This window comes from Musca domestica, unplaced genomic scaffold (assembly GCF_030504385.1).
Source record: "Musca domestica strain aabys unplaced genomic scaffold, Musca_domestica.polishedcontigs.V.1.1 1, whole genome shotgun sequence".
Taxonomy (NCBI): Eukaryota; Metazoa; Arthropoda; class Insecta; order Diptera; family Muscidae; genus Musca; species Musca domestica.
Window position 1 is genome coordinate 36,800,886 of NW_026712114.1, and position 20,787 is coordinate 36,821,672.

Sequence of the window (20,787 nt, forward strand, 5' to 3'; positions counted from 1 at the left end):
AAGCGCCGGCCATGGTGATGGTGTTGGCCGCCGTAACAGCGGATGGTCGCTCTCCGCTCGTATTAATCGACCGTGGCATCAGAATATATGCCGAATATTATCTCGAACATATTCTGAAGGACTCAGCACCATCGCACCCAGCACGCACCACCCAACAATAGTTACAAAATGAGGTTCTTCGCTTCATTTTCAGCGCACAATGGTCACCAAAATCTCCGGATACCAATCCGTTGGACTATTGTGTCTGGAGTATTTTGGACACTTTTTTAAAAAATACCAAAGTGTCGATCACCTCAAGCAAGCGCTTCGACGGGAATGAGCCAAAATAACTCAGGGTAACATTCAAGGATCGTTTGACGGTTTTATTGGCCGTTTGAAGGCCATAATTCGTGCCAAAGGTGACCAATTCGAACAAATCTAAAATTTGATACTATTTCCGACAGTTTTTGCTTTCATTCAATAAAATTTGAAAACAAAATGTAAAAATTATATCGTCTGATATTGTTGCAGTTTTTTTATCTCATCCTGTAGTATTTCGAAGCATCCTAAAATACATGCGAGTGTTATCAGGCTAGATATCAATATAAAATCTAAATAAAACTTTAAAAAGAAACAATTTCATCCATAAAAAATATTTATTGGTCTTATACACAATATTCCTTATCAATTTAAGGTTATCTTACTTAAAAACTAATCATTGAAACACAACCTTAGAAACATAAACTTAAAACAATACGCCTTAATATATATATTCATATTTTCATTATAAAACTACAACCCTTGATATCTCAGATTCGATGGAATAAAATATACAACAAATATTCTAAAAGAAATATAACATTTCCACATATATGTATAACTATAATTAAAATAAATTCTATATATATTTTGGTATACTACATTATTTACAGCCTCTAGTTAAATGGAATCGTTGGAGTGGTGCGAACATATTAACTCTAGTAGTTTACTAAAAATTTGGATTTTTTGGTATTTTAGCCGTCAATTGTTTGGGTTTGGAATAAATATGTATATATGTATGTGATATATGATATAAAATTATAAATAAACAATAAAACAAAAAATATTAAAAAAAATGAAAATAAATTTACATAAAAACAGAATTAATTTAACAAAAATCGAATTTCCTTAAACCACATTAACTCTATTATCTGGTGGTGGACGATAACACCACAGTGTACCAATCACACCCAAACCAATAAAGAACATGGTAAAGGTGGACAGACCCAAAATAATTCCTGTGGTGACATCATGTAAGGGTAACCCTGGATATGGATCCAATACCAGGATAACCAAAAGGCAACAACATTTCAGCAGACAAAATACGGTAACCAAAATATAGCCGGAGGTATAGCTACGATTTGGCAGCCATTCACAGTGTCTGGAACGGAAGCCAAGGAAACCCAATCCCACACCGCTAATGGCAGCCACCAAACTGAATTGTAGGTAAAATGAGCGGCCCAACTGCAAAGAGAGAGAGAGAGAGAGAGAGAGAGAGAGAAGATAATTAAAACGTTGTCTCTTTTATAGAATCATATAAAACTTACATGGGCTATCATGTAGACAATGAGGGCCGAATTCATGGAACTTCCCAGGACCAACATCAACGAAACAATGGCCAATGTTATGGTGGCACTGACGATTTTCTGGGGATATGATTGATTGTTGCCGGCCTTGCCTTGTATACTGCTGCAATCCTCCTCCTCAATTTGGGGATATGCCGTTCCAGCCACTCGAGGTTGTATCACAGCCATGGTCCGATCATTTTGATGTGGAGGTGTAACCACCGGTTTTACGGTCTCATAATGTAAACGTTGCGGCGAGAGATGAGAATTTTTCCTAGGCAGTAATGGTGGCGCCTGAATTTGTGAGTGATTCGAGGCGGAAAAATTAATTTGTTGTCCCTGCTGGGCATATTGTATTCTCAGTTCTCTTTGGGATGCATACATATTCCGTGGTGTATTGGGGCGACTATTTTGACCGGGAGTTTTTCTGGGTGTTGATAGTAATTCATGCAACATTTTTGTGGCTTGGGGATTTTTTAGCGGAGTACTGGGATATGAGGCCAAATTACCCATGGACATGCCCTTCTGTGGCGTTGAGGTCCGCATGGGGGTACGGGTTGTCTCATAGCCAAGAGGCAGGAAATTTTGGCTGTGATTCAAATCGGGATTACTGAGACAGGTTTCTTCTTCATTGTTATCCTCATAGTCATCATCATCCTCGGCCGGTATAACCGCATAACGATGCGCCTTACCATTGTGCATTTGTATGATTTCCTGATTATCATCCACCAGTTCCTCATCCTCCGCCGTGGGCACCATTTGATAGCGTTGATTGGAATTTTTGTCCACAATCAGAAATGTCTTGCTGCCAAAATCACTGGAGAAGGCATGTTTGATTTTGGGGGCCTGGAGATTTTGTTGAGAGCTTTGGCGATTTTGTAAAGAAATACGCCGCTTTGGATGTAATTTCCCGGCCTCCAAAACGGGTGGCAGACTGGCATAGGGTCCTGAACCCCCACCACCACCACCACCCCCTGTGGGATCTTCATGAAAGGAGTGGGGCTCATCTTGATCCAGTTGTATCTGTGAGCTATAACGATCTAAATCATCTTGAGATTTGGCATAACGTCGAGTGGTAACCAAGGGTGAGGGCTGATGGTTGCCATTCGTGTTGTTGTTGTTGGTAGAGTTGTTCATGCCTTGTAATTCGGCTGCTGGCCCTGGAACTATGGCATAACGATTATTCATGTCTGTGGATAATTCTTCGACGGGCACCAAAGCATAACGCCCTGAACCTGAACGCATTTCGAAGGGTTCAGCTGTACGATTTAAGTTGGCCGGACGCAATGTTTGTTGTTGCAATTGGTAAAGTTGTTGTTGTTGTTGGTATAGTGGCGGTGGTGGTGGTTGTTGCTGCTGTTGTTGTTGTCTTTCATAATGTTGCTGTTGTTGCCGATGCAATTGCTGGTGTATGGTTGGTGTTGCCGATTCCGTTTTTGTTTTCTTTATGGCCACCGATCTTGTTGACATGCTTCGCTGAATACGCAAGGGTCCCGCACTATCGCGTGCATCATAGCGTGTCGCATTTCCATTGAAATTTATCTGTAAGCTACGATTGTAAATGGATTCTACATTTTCCTTATTGGCAGCAGCGGCCGCTGAGGGTACTGGATAAAATTCACTGTTCTGGCAAAAAGCCGGATTGGTATAGTTGTGCTTGGTGGACATGGTTGGATTTTTGGGGATTTCTTAGCAGGATTGTGGCATTAAGAAAGAAACTTTTTTCCAAGATGATTTAGTAAGTTGAAAATATTTAAATAATCGGAGCTTAGGCCTTCTTTAGGATCTTTTACAGCGGAAATTGTTGTCAAAATATCAATAAAAAATGCTTGTAGGTTTTATGGTCTCGGAATTTCCCGATTTGTGAACGAAAGTTTGAGCCTCCTTTGTAAACTTCCTTGTAACAATTTTATTTCAAAATTTCCAGTAAAGAATCTTTGCTAAGTTTTGAATTTTTGTTTCAGATACACGTTTTTGGATTTGGTATTTTCCAATTTGTAAACCTTTGGGTGATCCAGACAGTCTTTTTTCAATTCAGGGAACCGATCTTTTTTGTTATTGGGGATCCAGCTGATAGGCCTTGATAGTCCTTCATGTGATTTTGTTTAAAAATATTTATAAGCTTCTCTCAAAGTTGTAAGCTTTTTGATATCAGTTTCACGTTATTATTTTATTAAAAAGTTTCTAGTTTTTAAAAAATGTCGGAGGCAGCTAGGAATGTTTTCCCATATTAAAAGATTTTCAATCTTTAAGGAACCGTTTTAATAACTCATTTCTCGAAATTGTTAATAGATTGTTTTTATATATCAACAATGATTCAATTTTGTATTATTATTATTTATTTATTTTTTTAATTCTTCAATTTCTAATTTTTATAACTTCAAGATCATCACTTTTTTCAGCAAAAATGTTCCGATTTTTATTCCTTTTTTATTCGTATCCAATTTTTTTTTTTTAAATTAGAAAATTCAACAATTTTCTTCAACAATTAAAATTGTAATAAAAAATATAATTTTTCCAAAACTATTCTCTTGGTAAATACAACTCTCTCACGACAACAACGAGAGCAAGGACAACTTTCCACTCCGAACGATTCTTGAAGACTGACTTAAACAACTGCAGCCTGGTGGCTAGTTGCTTGGCAGCCCAAGCAGTCATGCACAACAAAAAGTAGAAGAAAGAACAACTCACTGACACGGGGGTAACAATTGCAACAACAAAATATACCACCAACCATAAAGGTAATGAACAAAAAATACGTTAAAAATATTTTTCATTGATGTATATCATGCATCAGCTCGGCCGATGTTGTCGCTCCCCTAAACAGAATAAATTTCAAAGATATCCATATATTAGTCTGTCTTCAATGTGCGCCAGTGTGGCAAGACAGAAAACCAACACACATGCGCAACTGCTTACACACACACGCGCAACACTGTATATGTACACACACGTGCACAATAAGGTTGGCGCGTTCCGTTCAAGGAAACATCTGCTCCTGCTGCCACAAACATGAACGTATTAAAGGAAATAAACCAAACAGTTGCAAACAACTCAACCGACTCAATTTAGTGCTGAGCTGAGGAAATGTGTGGCACAGTGGTAGCGATAGGATAAACATCGAGGACAATTTAATTTATTTAAAAATTTATTATTTTTTTTAATTTTCGAAAATGTATATTATGACGACTTCAGAGTCGTTAAACAACAAAGAATGTTGAATGAAAATTCTCTTATCGTAATAATTGTATAAAATTAGTTTCAGATGCAAAAAGACGGTATCAACCCACTTCTATAAACTCCCGCAAAACGGTGAAAATATTAAATAGTCGCGAATCACGACTAAATCGATTTCATAGTCCTGTCACCTAAATATGAATTTAAAATTGTTGATGAGTAGCTCAGCCAGCAGTTGATACGATCGATTTAAAAACAATTAAGCAAAGGCTATAGTCGTACGGAGCCGACACAACACTGTAATTTGGAATATTTGACTTTTTATTGACATATTTTTGCGCGATTTTCTTAGATTTTATCCTATTCTGGCAATATACCATTCCGAATTGATAAGAATTGTCCAGCGGTTTTTGACTTATAAGTAGAATAAAAAAAATCTATTTTTTACATATATATTGTACCTATTTCACAATATATCTCATGATTTGCTATCAGCATTACTGTAATGCTCAAAGTTAACATTTTACGTATTTATGATTTGGCCGGCATTACAAATTATTGCGGTTTAGAGAAAATGTTCGTTTCATTCGTTAAAAGTTATGGTTTATTTTACCCGCTAAATATTGCCCGATGACCGCTCAAGTTGGTAGTCTTCTGTCCAGTCCTAAACTCGAATTCTACAGAGTGAGATGGAAAAACTTCGACCAACTTCAGACTGCTGTCATTTCTAAATCACTTGTCTGACAGCTGTTAAAATTATTCCAGTGACAGCTCATTTTATTTTTTACAAGCGTACAAAAGCGTTTTGGTGAGAATTTTCCAGTAAAAAAGTTATTTGTGATGGAATTCAAGCGTGATAGTATGATTTCTTTATATTTGGCTGGAAAGCCACATGTGGCTATCGCTAGAGCCCTCCAGCATTTAAATGTGAAAAAATCGTTAGAGTCTCGTACCATCGCTCGTTACCGTGACACTGGTAGAGTAGCCCGACACCAAGGAAATGGACGGAAGGAAACAGCAACATCAGCAGAAATGGTTCGAAAAGTAAAGAAGAGACTTGATCGAAACCCGCCTGGCAGGTGCCGGCTCGTGAGCTGGACATATCGCAATATTCCATTAGGCAAATATTGAAAAATGAGCTAGGGGTAAAACCATTGAAATTCCAAAAAGTGCAAGAACTTACACCGCGTCAGAAAGAAAATAGACTCAAAAGAGGTAAAGAGTCGCTTCGCTTGGTCGAAAGTGGTGAACTGCCGAATTTGGTTTTCTCCTTTTGTAAACAAACAAAATGATCGTGTCAGCTTGTCACAGAGGTCAGCTGAAAATGTGCACCTTCGTTTGGCCACCAGAACTCAAGCGCCGGCCATGGTGATGGTATGGGCCGCCTTAAGAGGCGATGGTCGCTCGCCGCTCGTATTAATCAGCATCAGAATAAATGCCAAATATTATCCCAAAAATATTCTTGAGGCCGCAGACCTTGGACATTCCAACAGGACTCAGCACCACCGCACTCGCCACACAAGAATGGTTCTAACGTGAGGTCCCTCGCTTAATTTCCAGCGCACAATGGCCACCAAAATCTCCAGATACCAATCCGTTGGACTATTGTGTCTGGAGTATTTTGTAAAGCAAGGTTGGCACTAAAAAATACCAAAGTGTCGAACACCTCACGCAAGCGCTTCGCCGGGAATGAGCCAAAATACCTCAGAGCAACATTCGGGCAGCGTGTGACGGTTTCATTGGCCGTTTGAAGGCTATAATTCGTGCCAAATGTGATCAATTCGAGCAAATCTAACTTATTTAAAAATCTGAAGCTATTTCCGACATTTTTTGCATTCATTCAATATAATTTGAAAAAAAAAATGTAAAAATTAAGGCGTTATCTCACCCTGCATATTCTTTAAAAAATCCACGATTGAAAAAAATCAAAAATCTTCTTTAAAAATCCATTATGATAGGCTTTGAAAAAGTAAAAGTAAATATCGTATTGATCAAATATGTGTTTCGTACAAATTATAGTCTTTATCTGATATTTTTGTACAAAATAAATTCAGAACGATTTCTGTAGATCCATCCATATCATGCAGTTCGTCCGATTATCGGATGGTACGCAAGGTGATATACTAAATAAGGAGCGATTCGAAGCAGAAAATGTTTACTTTTTTTAAACCATTTTGATCCAATCTCAGGGCAATGTTAAATATGAGCTGTCCCGACCAACCTTTTATTTTTGTAACACTAATCGTAAATAATGTTATAGCCTAGAAATATTTATACTGTTGGTTCACCACTTCAGTTTCCTATGGTTAGGATTTCCTTAAATCTTCTTCCCATCCCACTGTGCCTATCGTATGTAAACTTATTGACTCGTGTTATATGCGCCAAAGTGTAATCGAACAAATAACAGAAAAGTGAGTAGTAGCTGTGACAACAGCCACAACACTACGCAGTATAACACCGCGCACAGCAAAATACCGCTCACTATCACCAATGGCAGAATGAGGGTTGAAAATGGAATTATGCGTTGCTTATGTTGTGTGCTCAACAAAAACGCAAACGCAGCCGGCTTTTATTAAAACATTTTTATTTCTCTTATTGGTTGTTGTTGTTGTGTTCATAACCAAAAATTATTTTATACTTAAACAAACAACAAATACTGATGGTGGTGGTGGTGCTGCTGCTGCTCCGCTCCTTTGATAAGGAAATTTTCCCCCTTCGTTCATTGTTTGTGTGGCAATTTAAGGACACCATGGGCGAAACGACCGTTACTTTTTTTCCAGCCTTTGGCTAAGGGCATTGATATTGATCGATTTTGGAAATGAAACACCCTTTGCTATAATGGCAATATTTGCCGAGGAGGAAATGCAGGAAGAGGAGGTGGTGTAAAAAGAGTGAATGGAAAGAAATCCGCGTTTAAACCCCCACACCTAGTTAGGTAAATAAATGTATTGTGTGGATTTGTGATGATTTTTAATGGCTCGTTTGAGTTTGATCCTTATTATGGATTATTTCTTCAGAACATTATGCATTTTGTAAGAATTTGGATATAAAACGAAGTAATGTTTCATCAAGGTAGGTAAAAATGTGGGTCACTGACAATTTCCAACAAACTCAAAAACATATTTTTTACCCAGTAAATATTATACAAAATCTAAAGGTCTTTTAAAATTTTGAGATTTTCAGTGAGAAGATCTTAAGAACTAGAGATTTTTATGAGAAATTCTACAGATATTCTTTGAAAAAATCCAGAGATTTTCTAGGAGAAAATCCAGAGCTTTTCTTTTTCTCTGAAAAGAGAGATTTTCTATGAGAAAATTCCGTGATTTCCTAATATAAAAAAATGATAGATTTTCTATAATTTTTTTAATAATAAAGAGATGTCCAATACGAAAATCTAGAAAGTTTCTATGAGAAAATCCAGAAAGTTTCTAGGGGAAAATCTACAGAGTTTCTAGGAGAAAATCCAGAAAAAATCTAGAAGAAAATCTAGATAGTTTCCAGGAGAAAACCTAGAGAGTTTCTAGGAGAAAATCTAAAAAGTTTCTATGAGAAAATATTCAGATTTTATATTAGAAAATATTCAGATCTAAAAATTTTCTATGATAAAATCTAGAATTTTTTTTGAAAAAATTATGAAGATTTTCTATAAGAAAATAAATGGAAATCTTCTATGAGAAAATCTATGGAGATTTTCTATGAGAAAATCTATGGAGATTTTCTATGAAAAAATCTATGGAGATTTTCTATGAGAAAATCTATGGAGATTTTCTATGAGAAAATCTATGGAGATTTTCTATGAGAAAATCTATGGAGATTTTCTATGAGAAAATCTTAGGAGATTTTCTATGAGGAAATCTATGGAGATTTCAGAAAATCTATTTCTTTGAGAAAATCTATGGAGATTCCCTATGAGAAAATCAATTCTATAAAAAAAGTTCTATAAGAAAATCTATGGAGATTTTTTATGAGGAAATCTATGAAGATCTTCTATGAGGAAATCTATGGAGATCTTCTATGAGGAAATCTATGGAGATTTTCTATGAGAAAATCTATGGAGATTTTCTATGAGAAAATCTATGGAGATTTTCTATGAGAAAATCTATGGAGATTTTCTATGAGAAAATCTATGGAGATTTTCTATGAGAAAATCTATGGAGATTTTCTATGAGAAAATCTATGGAGATTTTCTATGAGAAAATCTATGGAGATTTTCTATGAGAAAATCTATGGAGATTTTCTATGAGAAAATCTATGGAGATTTTCTATGAGAAAATCTATGGAGATCTTCTATGAGGAAATCTATGGAGATTTTCTATGAGAAAATCTATGGAGACTTTCTATGAAAAAATCTATGGAGACTTTCTATGAGAAAATCTATTTTCTATGAGAAAATCTATGGAGATATCCTATGAGAACATCTATGGAGATTTTCTATGAGAAAATCTATTTATTTGAGATAATCGATGAAGATTTTCTATGAGGAAATCTATGGAGATTTGAGAAAATCTATTTCTTTGAGAAAATCTATGGAGATATTCTATGAGAAAATATATGGAGATTTTCTATGAGAACATCTATGGAGATTTTCTATGAAGAAATCGATGGAGATTTGAGAAAATCTATTTCTTTGAGAAAATCTATTTCTTTGAGAAAATCTATTTATTTGAGAAAATCTATGGAGATATTCTATGAGAAAAGGTATGGAGATTTTCTATAAGAACTTCTATGGAGATTTTCTATGAGGAAATCTATGGAGATTTTCTATGAGGAAATCTATGGAGATTTGAGAAAATCTATTTCTTTGAGAAAATCTATTTATTTGAGAAAATCTATGGAGATATTCTATGAGAAAATATATGGAGATTTTCTATGAGAACTTCTATGGAGATTTTCCATGAGGAAATCTATGGAGATTTTCTATGAGGAAATCTATGGAGATTTTCTATGAGGAAATCTATGGAGATTTGAGAAAATCTATTTCTTTGAGAAAATCTATGGAGATTTTCTATGAGAAAATCTATGGAGATTTTCTATGAGAAAATCCATGGAGATTTTCTATGAAATAAATTCTATGTGAAACTTTTCATTTGTAATCATACTATCAGTTAAAAATGTTGTGAGTTGTGAACTGCCTTGAAAGTGAACACAAGTAGTGACTATGTGTGGAAAACTGATTGACATTTAGGATGGTCAAATTTCCACAAAACAACTTTCCCACAATAATTTACTAAAATTTTACCCAAAAATTTAAATATTTAAACAACTACACCCCCTAACATAACAACCACAAAATAAAACTCAATTCAATAGTCTTCTGAAAGAAATATGTCAATGATATTCGATTTCAAATAAAATTTATTTTATATTGAGTTCTATGGAAATCAGTAGCCAAATGATGAAGAGGGGGTGCAGACTGAAGGCACTGTACAAATTTAATTGTCACAATAGCCACCAGAGAGATTTTGGAAATTCTGTTGTTGGTAGGGGAGAGAATGTGTATTCACGAATGACTTTTCCCATAAAAGTAAAATAATAGAGTAAATAAATCACTGGGGATGCTGCCAGACATGTTTTAGGGGATCCCAAGAGGACAATTGATATGTTTAAGTGTAGTTTTGAGGGTGTGTGTTGGAGAAAAATCACAACAAATAAAACATTTTTGTAAAGGAGTGGTTTTTAGGTTTAGGAAATGTCTGCGATTAGATAATGCAAAGCAATTAATTCTGTAGGCGAATTGGAAATTAATAGACAAGTCATGGGATGCTAGGGATATTGATTATGGGAAAAATTATTTTTAAAATTTCCGTTAATTTAAGACTTTGTTTTGAAATTAAAGTTTTCCTTATAGCATCATTTCATTTCATTTTTGACGAAATCTATCATGCGTACTTATGTATTAAATTTTAATTGGGAACAAATACATGCTTTTATCTCAGTTTAAAAACAAAACATCAAAATTCTTGTTGTGTTTTTGCAAAATTTCAAAAACTTGTTTTGTAGCTTCTATTGAAATGGTGCCCAAGGATATAATTTCTCGTTTTCTTCTCAGAACATTTAAGCAAAAAACTACGTCCAATATTCCAACAATTAAAATGTTGTTTGGGTTCTACAAGAGTAGTTGCAAAGAAGCGATATAAACCTTTAAACATTAGAGAGGGTACAGAAGTATAAATTTAATTCTTATTTAAGTTTTCCGAATATGTTTTTTATAACGAAACTTACGAACATCTGGTAAGGAAATAATCAAGTTTTATGTATCCTTTTCAAATAGTTTAAAAATGAAAACTTGCTGACAACCAAAACCCAGTTTCAGCGGCAAAAAACATCATTACAAAAAAAAAAAAAAACAGGACGAGTACAAAAGCATTTTGATGAGAATTATCCAGTAATAAAGTTATTCGTGATGGATTTAAAGCGTGATAGTGTGATTTCTTTATATTTGGCTGGAAAGCCACAAGTGGCTATCGTTAGAGCACTCCAGCATTTAAATGTAAACAAATCTTTTGTGTCTCGTAAAATCGCTCGTTACCGTGATACTGGTAGCGTAGACCGACGTTAAGGAAGTGGATTCGGGAAATACTGAAAAATGAGCTCGGGGTAGCCATTGAAATTCCAAAAAGTACAAGAACTTACACCGCAACGGAAAGAAAATAGACTCAAAAGAGCTAAAGAGTTTCTTCGCTTGGCCGATAGTGGTGAACTGCCGAATTTGGTTTTCTCCGATGAGGAAACATTCGTTGTCCAGCAGTTTGTAAACAAACAAAATGAATATCATCGCGAAAATATTCTGGAGGATGTATTAAAGCCTTGGGCCCGCAAACATTTTGTCCGCAGACCTTGGACATTCCAACAGGACTCAGCACCATCGCACTCAGCAAGCGACACTCAAGAATGGTTACAAAATGAGGTTCCTCACTTCATTTCCAGCGCACAATGGCACCAAAATCTCCGGATACCAATCCGTTGGACTATTGTGTCTGGAGTATTTTGGAAAGCAAGGTTGGCACTAAAAAATACTAAAGAGTCGAATGGGCCAAAATACTGCAGAGCAACATTCGGGCAGCGTGTGACGGTTTCTTTGGCCCTTTGAAGACCATAATTCGAACAAATCTAAACTTATTCTAAAATGTGAGGCTATTTCCGACATTTTTATACCCTCTGCCATAGTATGGAGGGTATATTAAGTTAAGTTAAGTTAGACCCCACAAAGTATATATATTCTTGATCTGCATTAAATTCTATGTCGATTTAGCAATGTCCGTCCGTCTGTCCGCCTGTGGAAATCACTCTAGTTTCCGAAGGAAATGAAGGAAGTTGATAAAAATTTACACAAATGTGTATCGTGTCTGCAGGACTTTTGGTATTGAAAATGTAGGTCCACACCTTCGTATAGCCCCCATATAACGGTACCTCCCGATATGCGGTATTTTGATGATTTTAGCGACATGATATGCCGGAATTGTTTCAAATTTTGTATTTGGAGTTCGTAATGAATACTACAGCCTATGACAGAAAATTGTCTGTGCAGGTCCACATTTTATAACCCCCATGATGCCTACCTATATTCGGTATTTTGATGATTTTAGCTTCGTTATAAACAGATTTTTTCAAGTTTCGCATTTGAATATTGTAATAACAAAAGTTGCCTATGCATGTCAACGGCGTCGTATAGACGACGATATTTTTGAGATTTTAACAGAATTTTTAACGGATGTTATTTATTGAAAATTGCCAAATTTGTACAAAATAGTGGAGGGTATTCAAAGTTCGGCCAAGCCGAACTTACAGCTTTTTTATTTGTTTGCTTTTATTTAATAAAATTAAAAAAAAATAAAAATTATGGCGTTGGACTTTGTTGCAGTTTTTTATCTCACCCTGTATATTCCGGATCAGCGTAAAATTCAAAGATGACCTTGCGATGACAATATGTCTGTCTATCTGTTGTAATCACGCTATTCGAACGAATTGATATAGAAGGCTATATTTTTGTATACATCTATAGTTTACCAGTAGGCAGGTTAAGTTCATAAATGGGCCATATCGGTTAATGTTTTCGGATAGCCCCCATATAACGGTACCTCCCGAAATTCGGTATTTTCATGATTGTAGCGACATTATTCACTGGAACTGTTTCAAATTTTCGTTTGAAAGATCTTAACGGGTTCTACAACTTATTGCAAAAACAAAATCGTATGCAGGTCCACGTCTTGGTATAGCCTCCATATGACGGTACTTCCCGATACTCCGTATTTTCATGATTTTTGTACTTGTTGTACTGCAGTCTATTGCAAAAAATTTTGTAAGCAGGTCCACGTCTTCGTATAGTCGGATAATGGTTTTCATTTAAGTGGTAGTTTTTGAATTTTTTTTTTAATTTTTTTCAAGTTCCTTCCAAATGGTGGAGGGTATGAAAAGTTCGGCCTAGCCAAATTTAGTTGCTTTTTTACTTGAAGGGTTTGAACCTGCGATCTTTCAATTGCTTTGTAATGGGTACTACTGCCTATGACAAACATTTTTGTATGCAGGTCCAAGTCTTCGTATAGTTGCCATATAACGGTAACTCCCGATAGTCGGGTTTCAGGATTTCAGCAACATTATTCATGTGAATCGTTTCAAATTTCGTATTGGAACATCTTTATGGGTACTACAATCTATGGTAAAAATGTTCGTATGCAGGTCCACGTCTTTGTATAGCCGCGATATTCGGTATTTTCAGGATTTTAGGGCGATTTTTAACCGGAATTATTAAAATTTTCGTATTTGAAGTTCGTTATGGGTACTACAGCCTATGAAAAAACTCTTTTTATGCAGGTCCACGTCTTCATATGACGGTACCTTAAGATATTCGTTATTTTGATGATTTCAGCAACATTATACACCGGGATTATAACAAATTTGGTATTTAAAGTTCGTAATGGGTACTACAGGCCATAACAAAAAATTTCGTGTGTCTCCCGTCTAATCGTACCTCCCTATATTCGATATTTTAATGTTTATTTGCGACATTATTCACTGGAACTGTGACAAATAATTTTGTAAGCAGTTGCACGTCTTCGTATAGTCGGATAATGGTTTTCATTTAAGTGGTAGTTTTTGGATTTTTTTTTTTTTTTTTTTTGAAAATTTTCAAGTTCCTTCCAAATAGTGGAGTTTCTTAGTTGCTTTTCTACTTGAAGCGGTTGAAACTACGATCTTTGAATTGCTAGTCAGCAAATGAAATGCTTTCAGCAAATCTACATCGGAAAAACCTACTGAATCATATTTCTCCACAAAAACGTCGTTAGTCTCTATATGCGGTTTTTGTGGCATTTCATAGTTACGTAGAAAGTTACTCTTCAAAAATATTATAATCAAACTTTATACCCACCTAAATATTCGTCAACAACAAAAATAACTTGTTGAACAAAACTAAAAAAAAAACAAAGACCAACAAATAATATCTTAAATTTCCCCTTCTCAAATTCTCAAACAACTATACAAAAAGGAAACAGGATATACAACTAAACTACTTTCTTGTGATGAGCAGCAGGCTCGATGCATACAACTACTATTATCATCATCATCGCCATCAAACTGAAAGGCAGAATGAATGTCCTTTGGACAGGAGCAGCAAACGGATGTGGTTCGAAAACAAGAAAAACGACAACAAATACTGGAAATTGTACAAATGTTGTGATAGAAATGCTGGAGCGCATTCCATTTGTTGATTACGATCCCTCCATTCTTATTCTTATAGAAATTATATAAATGTTTTTTTTTTTATAAAATGGCATTCAGCGGAGGATCCTCAATATCGAATGAGAAAGAAATACCCGCATTTTAAGAAAACAACAACAAAATTTTGTTGTTAAGAGGTAGGGGTGAAAATTCCAGTTATTCTTGTGTGAGAGAAGACATGAAAATTTCTTTAAAAATGTGTCCTTAATTTCCTGGTCTAACTGGTGCCCATCATAATGGAAGAAGTCTCAAGATGGCCGATATTGATTACAAAATGTGTGCTTCTGGGACCTCCCTGAAAAAGGGTCAATATATAAAAGAAATAAAAACTACGTTAAGTTCGGACACTCCAAAATCTTTTTATAACATCCGTAATGGAATAATGTTTTAGTCTTCAAATCGTTACTTTGGAAAATATGGTAATGATATAGGAAATGTTTTAGAACCTGAAACTACCTTTAATTTTTTTTTTTTTTTTTTTGCGAGAATGTGTTCCTCAATTAGAAAATCAATTAGAAAATATCCAAAACATAGACATTTTAATTTCACGGGAACCCAAGATTCTGATGGTGCAAAATGGTGTAGTTAGATTGAAGTTAAACGTATATCAGTCATCAGAATCAACAGATTTTTTCTTATTTTTATTACAATCTTCCCAAATTATCTCCCTATCCCTCGTAACCCAAAAAAAGATCCTTTAATTTAAACATTTTAAATATTTTTATTTCCTAACTGCTATTGGAATTGTGGTGGCTGTTCGGTTGCTCCTTTAAAGTGCAACAGCCTTGAGACAACAACAACAACATTAACAACGAGAACGTTTCGTCTTTGTTTTTGCTGATGTCTCAACAGACAGGATCCAACTAAACAGCTGTCAGCTGTTTTAAAACTGTTTTGTATTTCTTGCTTATCACGTTCTCTCTCTCTCTCTCTCTCTCCCATACTCTCCCTTATTTCCATTCTCTCTTTTTGCCACAAAAGGACACACTCAGGTTTTTGGAGTATGTGGAACAACCTACATTTGTTTCCTCTTTTTAATAAAAAAGGCTCTTCCTGACATCAAATGTTGGCGGTCCTTGCTTGATGACGGTGTTGATGCTGCTGATATTGCCTACAGTGTTCTTGTGTGAGTTGCATTGGTAGTGGTAATAATGTATATGCAATGGCTCGTGCCACATGCCAGCAAATTTGTATTGGCATCCATTATAGTAACAACAACAGCACCAAGAAAATTTTAAACCGGCATCATCATCAGCTTTGTCGTCACACACAGTCTTCAGCCTACAGCGCCGTCATACGGGCCAACAAACAACAACGACATTTGTTTCATTTAATTGTCTTAATTGTTGTTCATTCAGATGTGTGCGTGTGTGCATTTTGTCCTGGCCGAAGAATACCTGGTCCCACCATCATATTCCTTATTGTCTTTTGGACTATTTATTCATCCCGGTGTACAGGAAAGGTGTAAAGCGGAAAGTAGAAGATGAAAAATGTGCCATGAGTGGCATTTGGATGCTTACTGGCGAGGAGTATTACATTTTGGAATAGGAATGAATGTCGGTTTATTTTTAAGCCGACCAACCGTCTGTCTGCCTTGCATGCCTAAAGCTGAAAACAGCAGAATGACAAGACATAATTTTAGCCCACATTTGACATGTGCTGGATTAGTGTAGACAACAACAGCAGTACAATGCCCCTCCATTTTATTTTGATCCTTTTTGATATATCCTTGCCATGATTATTAATATTTTATTGGTTGACATTTAAACCAAAATCGTATTAGTGTGGAATGCTTTTGTGGGTTTATGAGACTCCCTAGTGTCGGAGTAAAACAAAAAACATTTTGGAAATTTTTAGAAATATATAAGAAGCTCAATGAAATACCTAAAGGATATTTAGATGATGGGAGAATAGTCTATAGATAAAATGCATAAATGACATAGTTCCGTATATTTTCCCATTGATAGAATTTCCCTAATTGCGATATTTTCAAGGTCTTCAATAAAATCAAGTATATTAGGGCCTATATAAATTCCTTATTATACCCTCCACATTCTATGGAGGGTATATTAAATTTATCAGTCCGTTTGTAACTCCTCGAAATATTCTGGATCAGCGTAAAATTCTAAGAAGATATAGCGGTGTCCGTTCGCCTGTCTGTCTGTCCGCCTGTCTCTTGTAATCACGCTTTCGGACGAATTGAGATAGAAGGCTGAAATTTTGCACACATGCTTAGTTTACCAGTAGGCAGGTTAAGTTCGTAAATGGACTATATCGGCCCACGTATTCGTATAGCACCCATATAGCCCGATATTCGGTATTTTCATGATTTTAGCGACATTATTTTCCGGAATTTTTTCATATTTAAAGTTCGTAATGGCCTATGACAAAAATGTTTGTATGCAGATCCACGTCTTCGTATGGGCCCCATATAACGGTAACTCCCGATATTCGGTATTTTATTCGCCGGAATCGTTTCAAATTTCGTATTGAAAAATCTTAATGGGTACTACAACCTATGACAAACATTTCGTATGCAGATTCATGTCTTCGTGTAGCACCTACATGACGGTACCTCCCGATACTCGGTATTTTCATGATTTTTGCGACATTATTCACAGGAATTGTATCAAATTTCGTATTTAAAGTTCGTAATGGATACTGCAGCCTATCACAAAAAAATCGTAAGCAGATCCACGTCTTCGCATAGTTTCCATATAACGGTTTTCAATTAAGTGGTAGTTTTCGTATTTTTTTGAAAATTTTCAAGTTTCTTCCAAGTGGTGGAATGGTATTAAAAGTTCGGCCTGGCCGAACTTAGCTGTATTTTTACTTGTTTTTTTTACTGAAATAGGTTCCTACAACTCACATGCATATACAATGCCTGAATACACGGCTTATCCCTATGACGTAATTGTTGTCTAAACTAAAAATCTGGATATCTGAAATATTTCATATATAAACTACCATAAATCGTGCAGCCTGCATTTTTTGGGCGAGTGATTCAAAATTAAATCCAAATTCAAAATGAAAATATTTTGGAGTGAGACTTTAATTCTAAATTTTTTGAAATTTAGCTAAGTTTAGGAGTTTTGGGGTATTCTAAGACCCACAGTAAAATTTTATGACGAACACTATGGGATAAGCAAAGTGCTATATATATAGAATACATGAATTCCGTGCAATCTTAACTAGAGTATTTACAAAATTGTACAAATTGGCGAAACTTATTAAAATTTTTGGGTGTAGTACAGTGTTTAATGATATTTCAAGAAAAATCTTAAAATATCCACGACTGTTGATCTCTGTAATCTCTGATCAAAAATTATTGGTCCATTGATTTCTGAAAAATTCCAAAAAAAAAAAACGATTATTGGTCCTTATAATATTCTTTAAATTCTGAGATCATTGGCCATTTGATCCTTGAAACAATATTCTTAAAATATCGAGAAGTATTTGTTAATTGGTCCCTGAGAAAATATCCTTAAAAAATCAAAGATATTATTTTTTTTTAAAAAAAAAAGAGATTTTTAAAAATGTTTTATTTTTCTTGGACGCATTTTATTCTTTTGGACGATTGCTGAACTTTTAATCCTTTAAAAAACGTTGAATATATTTTCCTTAAAAGAATTTTCTTCAAAAATCCCTGATTAATGGCGTTTTATTCGTGAAATAAAAACCATAAAAATTAAAGATTATCGGCATTTTAGTCCATAAAAAATATTCTAAAAAATCAACATATGAAATTCTGATCCTCGGAAGATGCACAATTATTAACCTTTTGATCCTTGAAAACCACACGATTATTGGTCTTTTGGTCCTTATTTTTTTTAAACGCCAGGATTATTGAAAAAATGTTCCTAAAAAAACCAAGGAATATTGATCTGTTGGTCCTTGAAAAGATATTCTTACAAACCTCACGATTCCTTGTATTTTAGTCTTTGAAAAATTTCCCTATGAAGCCCACGAATAATGGTCTTTTGGTCCTTAAAAAATATTCTAAAAAAATCCTGATTATTTGTCTGATGATCCCCGAAAATATATTTTTAAACAATCGACGTTTATTGGTCAAGGATCCTACATAAATGTTCTAAAAAAACCAAGGAATATTGATCTGTTGTTCCTTGAAAAAATTTTCTTAAAAACTCCACCAATATTGATCTGTTGATCCTTGGAAAAATATAAATTAAATATAGATACTTGTTCTTTAAAGAATTGTTTTTCGATCCTTAACATTATTTCCATTCCAACAGGTTCCCTCTTCCCGAACACATGCCATATGGTTTTCCTTTGATAATTATAAACAGATATTACATACAATACAACTGATAATTATCACCAACAAACTTCAATATCATTAGGTAGACGGGCATCCTGACTGACATACACACACACACATTTACCTTTCGATCTTTAGATTATTGAGTTCCACGTGCATTTTTTTCGGAACACGTGCTACAACGGCTGGTACTGTTGCTGTTGTTATTTTTCCTATCGTTTCTATTTGAACACCTTTTGTCCTTTAGAATCGATGTGTGTTTCTGTTGTGGTTTGAACACAGCTGTCATAATGAAAATGGGGAAAAAGGGTGTTATCGTCCCCAACAAAAGAAATAGAAACACATTTTCTAATTACAAATTTGGCGAATGTCAATGAAATGAAATGTTTTTTTGGAATGGTGGCGCGCACACCAGTCCGAAAGGTCAATAATGAGCAGTTTAATTGCATTCATTTGAAATTGGATATTTCATGTAATTACAACGCACCAAACATACATTCATGAACTGAAATGGATATGGACATAATTACATAAACATGAATGTACCTTCATACTCTTAAGTATGGTTGGCCTTAAGTTATTTTTCCAGGAATTTATAATTTTTTTTTTTAATCAATAATCTATACTTAAATATAGTGCTTAAGAAAAATGTACTTACGTTTTCAAATAATCCAGCTTCTCTTGTTCGACCTTAATAAAACCTTCTAAATTACTTATTAATACAGTTTCAGTCTCTAGTAGCTCCTCCATATCAGCCAGGGCCGTGTAGACCTCGCCGTTACAGTGTCGCATGGAACATATCACAAAATATAACCCCATTAGCAGTTGCAGCAGGGAAGTGTGCTTTCGTTGTTGCCGCATTTTCGGTGTATTGTGCTGATGATTTTATATAAAGAAATTGTAATGAGATTCAAAGAGTAATTATCTGAAAATAAAAAAAAAAATAAATTGTTATTAGGTCATTTTTAGCTGAAAGCTTTATAAAGAAATTTCAAGTTTCACTCAAAAAATATTTGTTTAATATACTCTAATATTTATGGTTACAGAGTCATCTAATGCGATCACACTGAGACCCATAGAAATAACCGTTTTGGGTCCTATGAGAATTTGGACGAAATCTGTATTAGAATATTTGGACTCGCTTTATAAATGTTTGCCCGCTTGTTATGCTAACTTTTAGCCAATTTGTAGCAATATTAATAATTTTTTAGTGATAATATTGAGAAGCTTAAATCGAGTTAGGAGTTCGACCTCCATGATAATTATACAAAATTAAAAAAAAAACCTTCATATTTTTCATAGAAAGAGAAAAAAGCATCAAATTTTACTGAAAAAGTAGTATATACAGGGTGCGATGAAACAACTGCAATCAATTTCAGACTGCTGTCATTTCTAAGCCTCTCGTCCGACAACTGTTAAAATTATTCCAGTAACAGCTCACTATATAGTTTACAAGCGTACAAAAGCATTTTGGTGAGAATTTTCCAGAAATAAAGTTATTCGTAATGAAATTCAAGCGTGATAGTGCGATTTCTTTATATTTGGCTGGAAAACCACAAGTGGCTATCGTTGGAGCACTCCGGCATTTCAATGTGAATAAATCTTTTGTGTCTCGTACCATCGCTCGTTATCGTGATACTGCTAGCGTCAAGGAAGTGGACGGAAGAAAACAGCAACATCAGCAGAAATGGTTCGAAAAGTAAAGAAGCGGTTTGATCGAAACCCGCGTCGCAGTGTCCGAAAAATGGCTCGTGAGCCAAACATATCCCAACAATTTATTCCGCAAATATTGAAAAATGAGATATGAGCCATTGAAATTCCAAAAAGTGCAACAGAAAGAAAATAGACTTAAAATAGCTAAAGAGTTTCTTTGCTTGGCCGAAAGTGGTGAACTGCCGAATTTGGTTGCCTCCGATGAGAAAACATTCGTTGTCCAGCAGTTGGTAAACAAACAAAATGATCGTGTTTACTTGACAAAGAGGTCAGCTGAAAATGTGCACCTTCGGTTGGCCACCAGAACTCAAGCGCCGG

The 20,787-nt window shown here is 35.0% G+C and overlaps 2 protein-coding genes across 2 annotated transcripts in view; both read right to left on the reverse strand.

Moving 5' to 3' along the window:
- The window catches only part of LOC101895728 (prolyl 4-hydroxylase subunit alpha-1), an 80,028-nt gene that overhangs the window by 18,799 nt on the left and 40,442 nt on the right, over positions 1–20,787 (reverse strand). Inside the window, exon 3 of the mRNA XM_005183761.4 lies at positions 19,415–19,681. Coding sequence (XP_005183818.1) covers positions 19,415–19,617 — 203 coding nt within the window. The 5' untranslated portion in view covers positions 19,618–19,681. The remainder of the gene's footprint in view (positions 1–19,414; positions 19,682–20,787) is intronic.
- Positions 617–3,707, reverse strand: LOC101898319 (myb-like protein AA). Its single transcript, XM_011294329.3, has 2 exons — positions 1,566–3,707; positions 617–1,482 (listed from the first exon to the last, which is right to left on the reverse strand). The coding sequence occupies exons 1-2, from the start codon at positions 3,249–3,251 to the stop codon at positions 1,147–1,149; spliced, it is 2,022 nt and encodes a 673-aa protein (XP_011292631.2). The 5' UTR covers positions 3,252–3,707; the 3' UTR covers positions 617–1,146.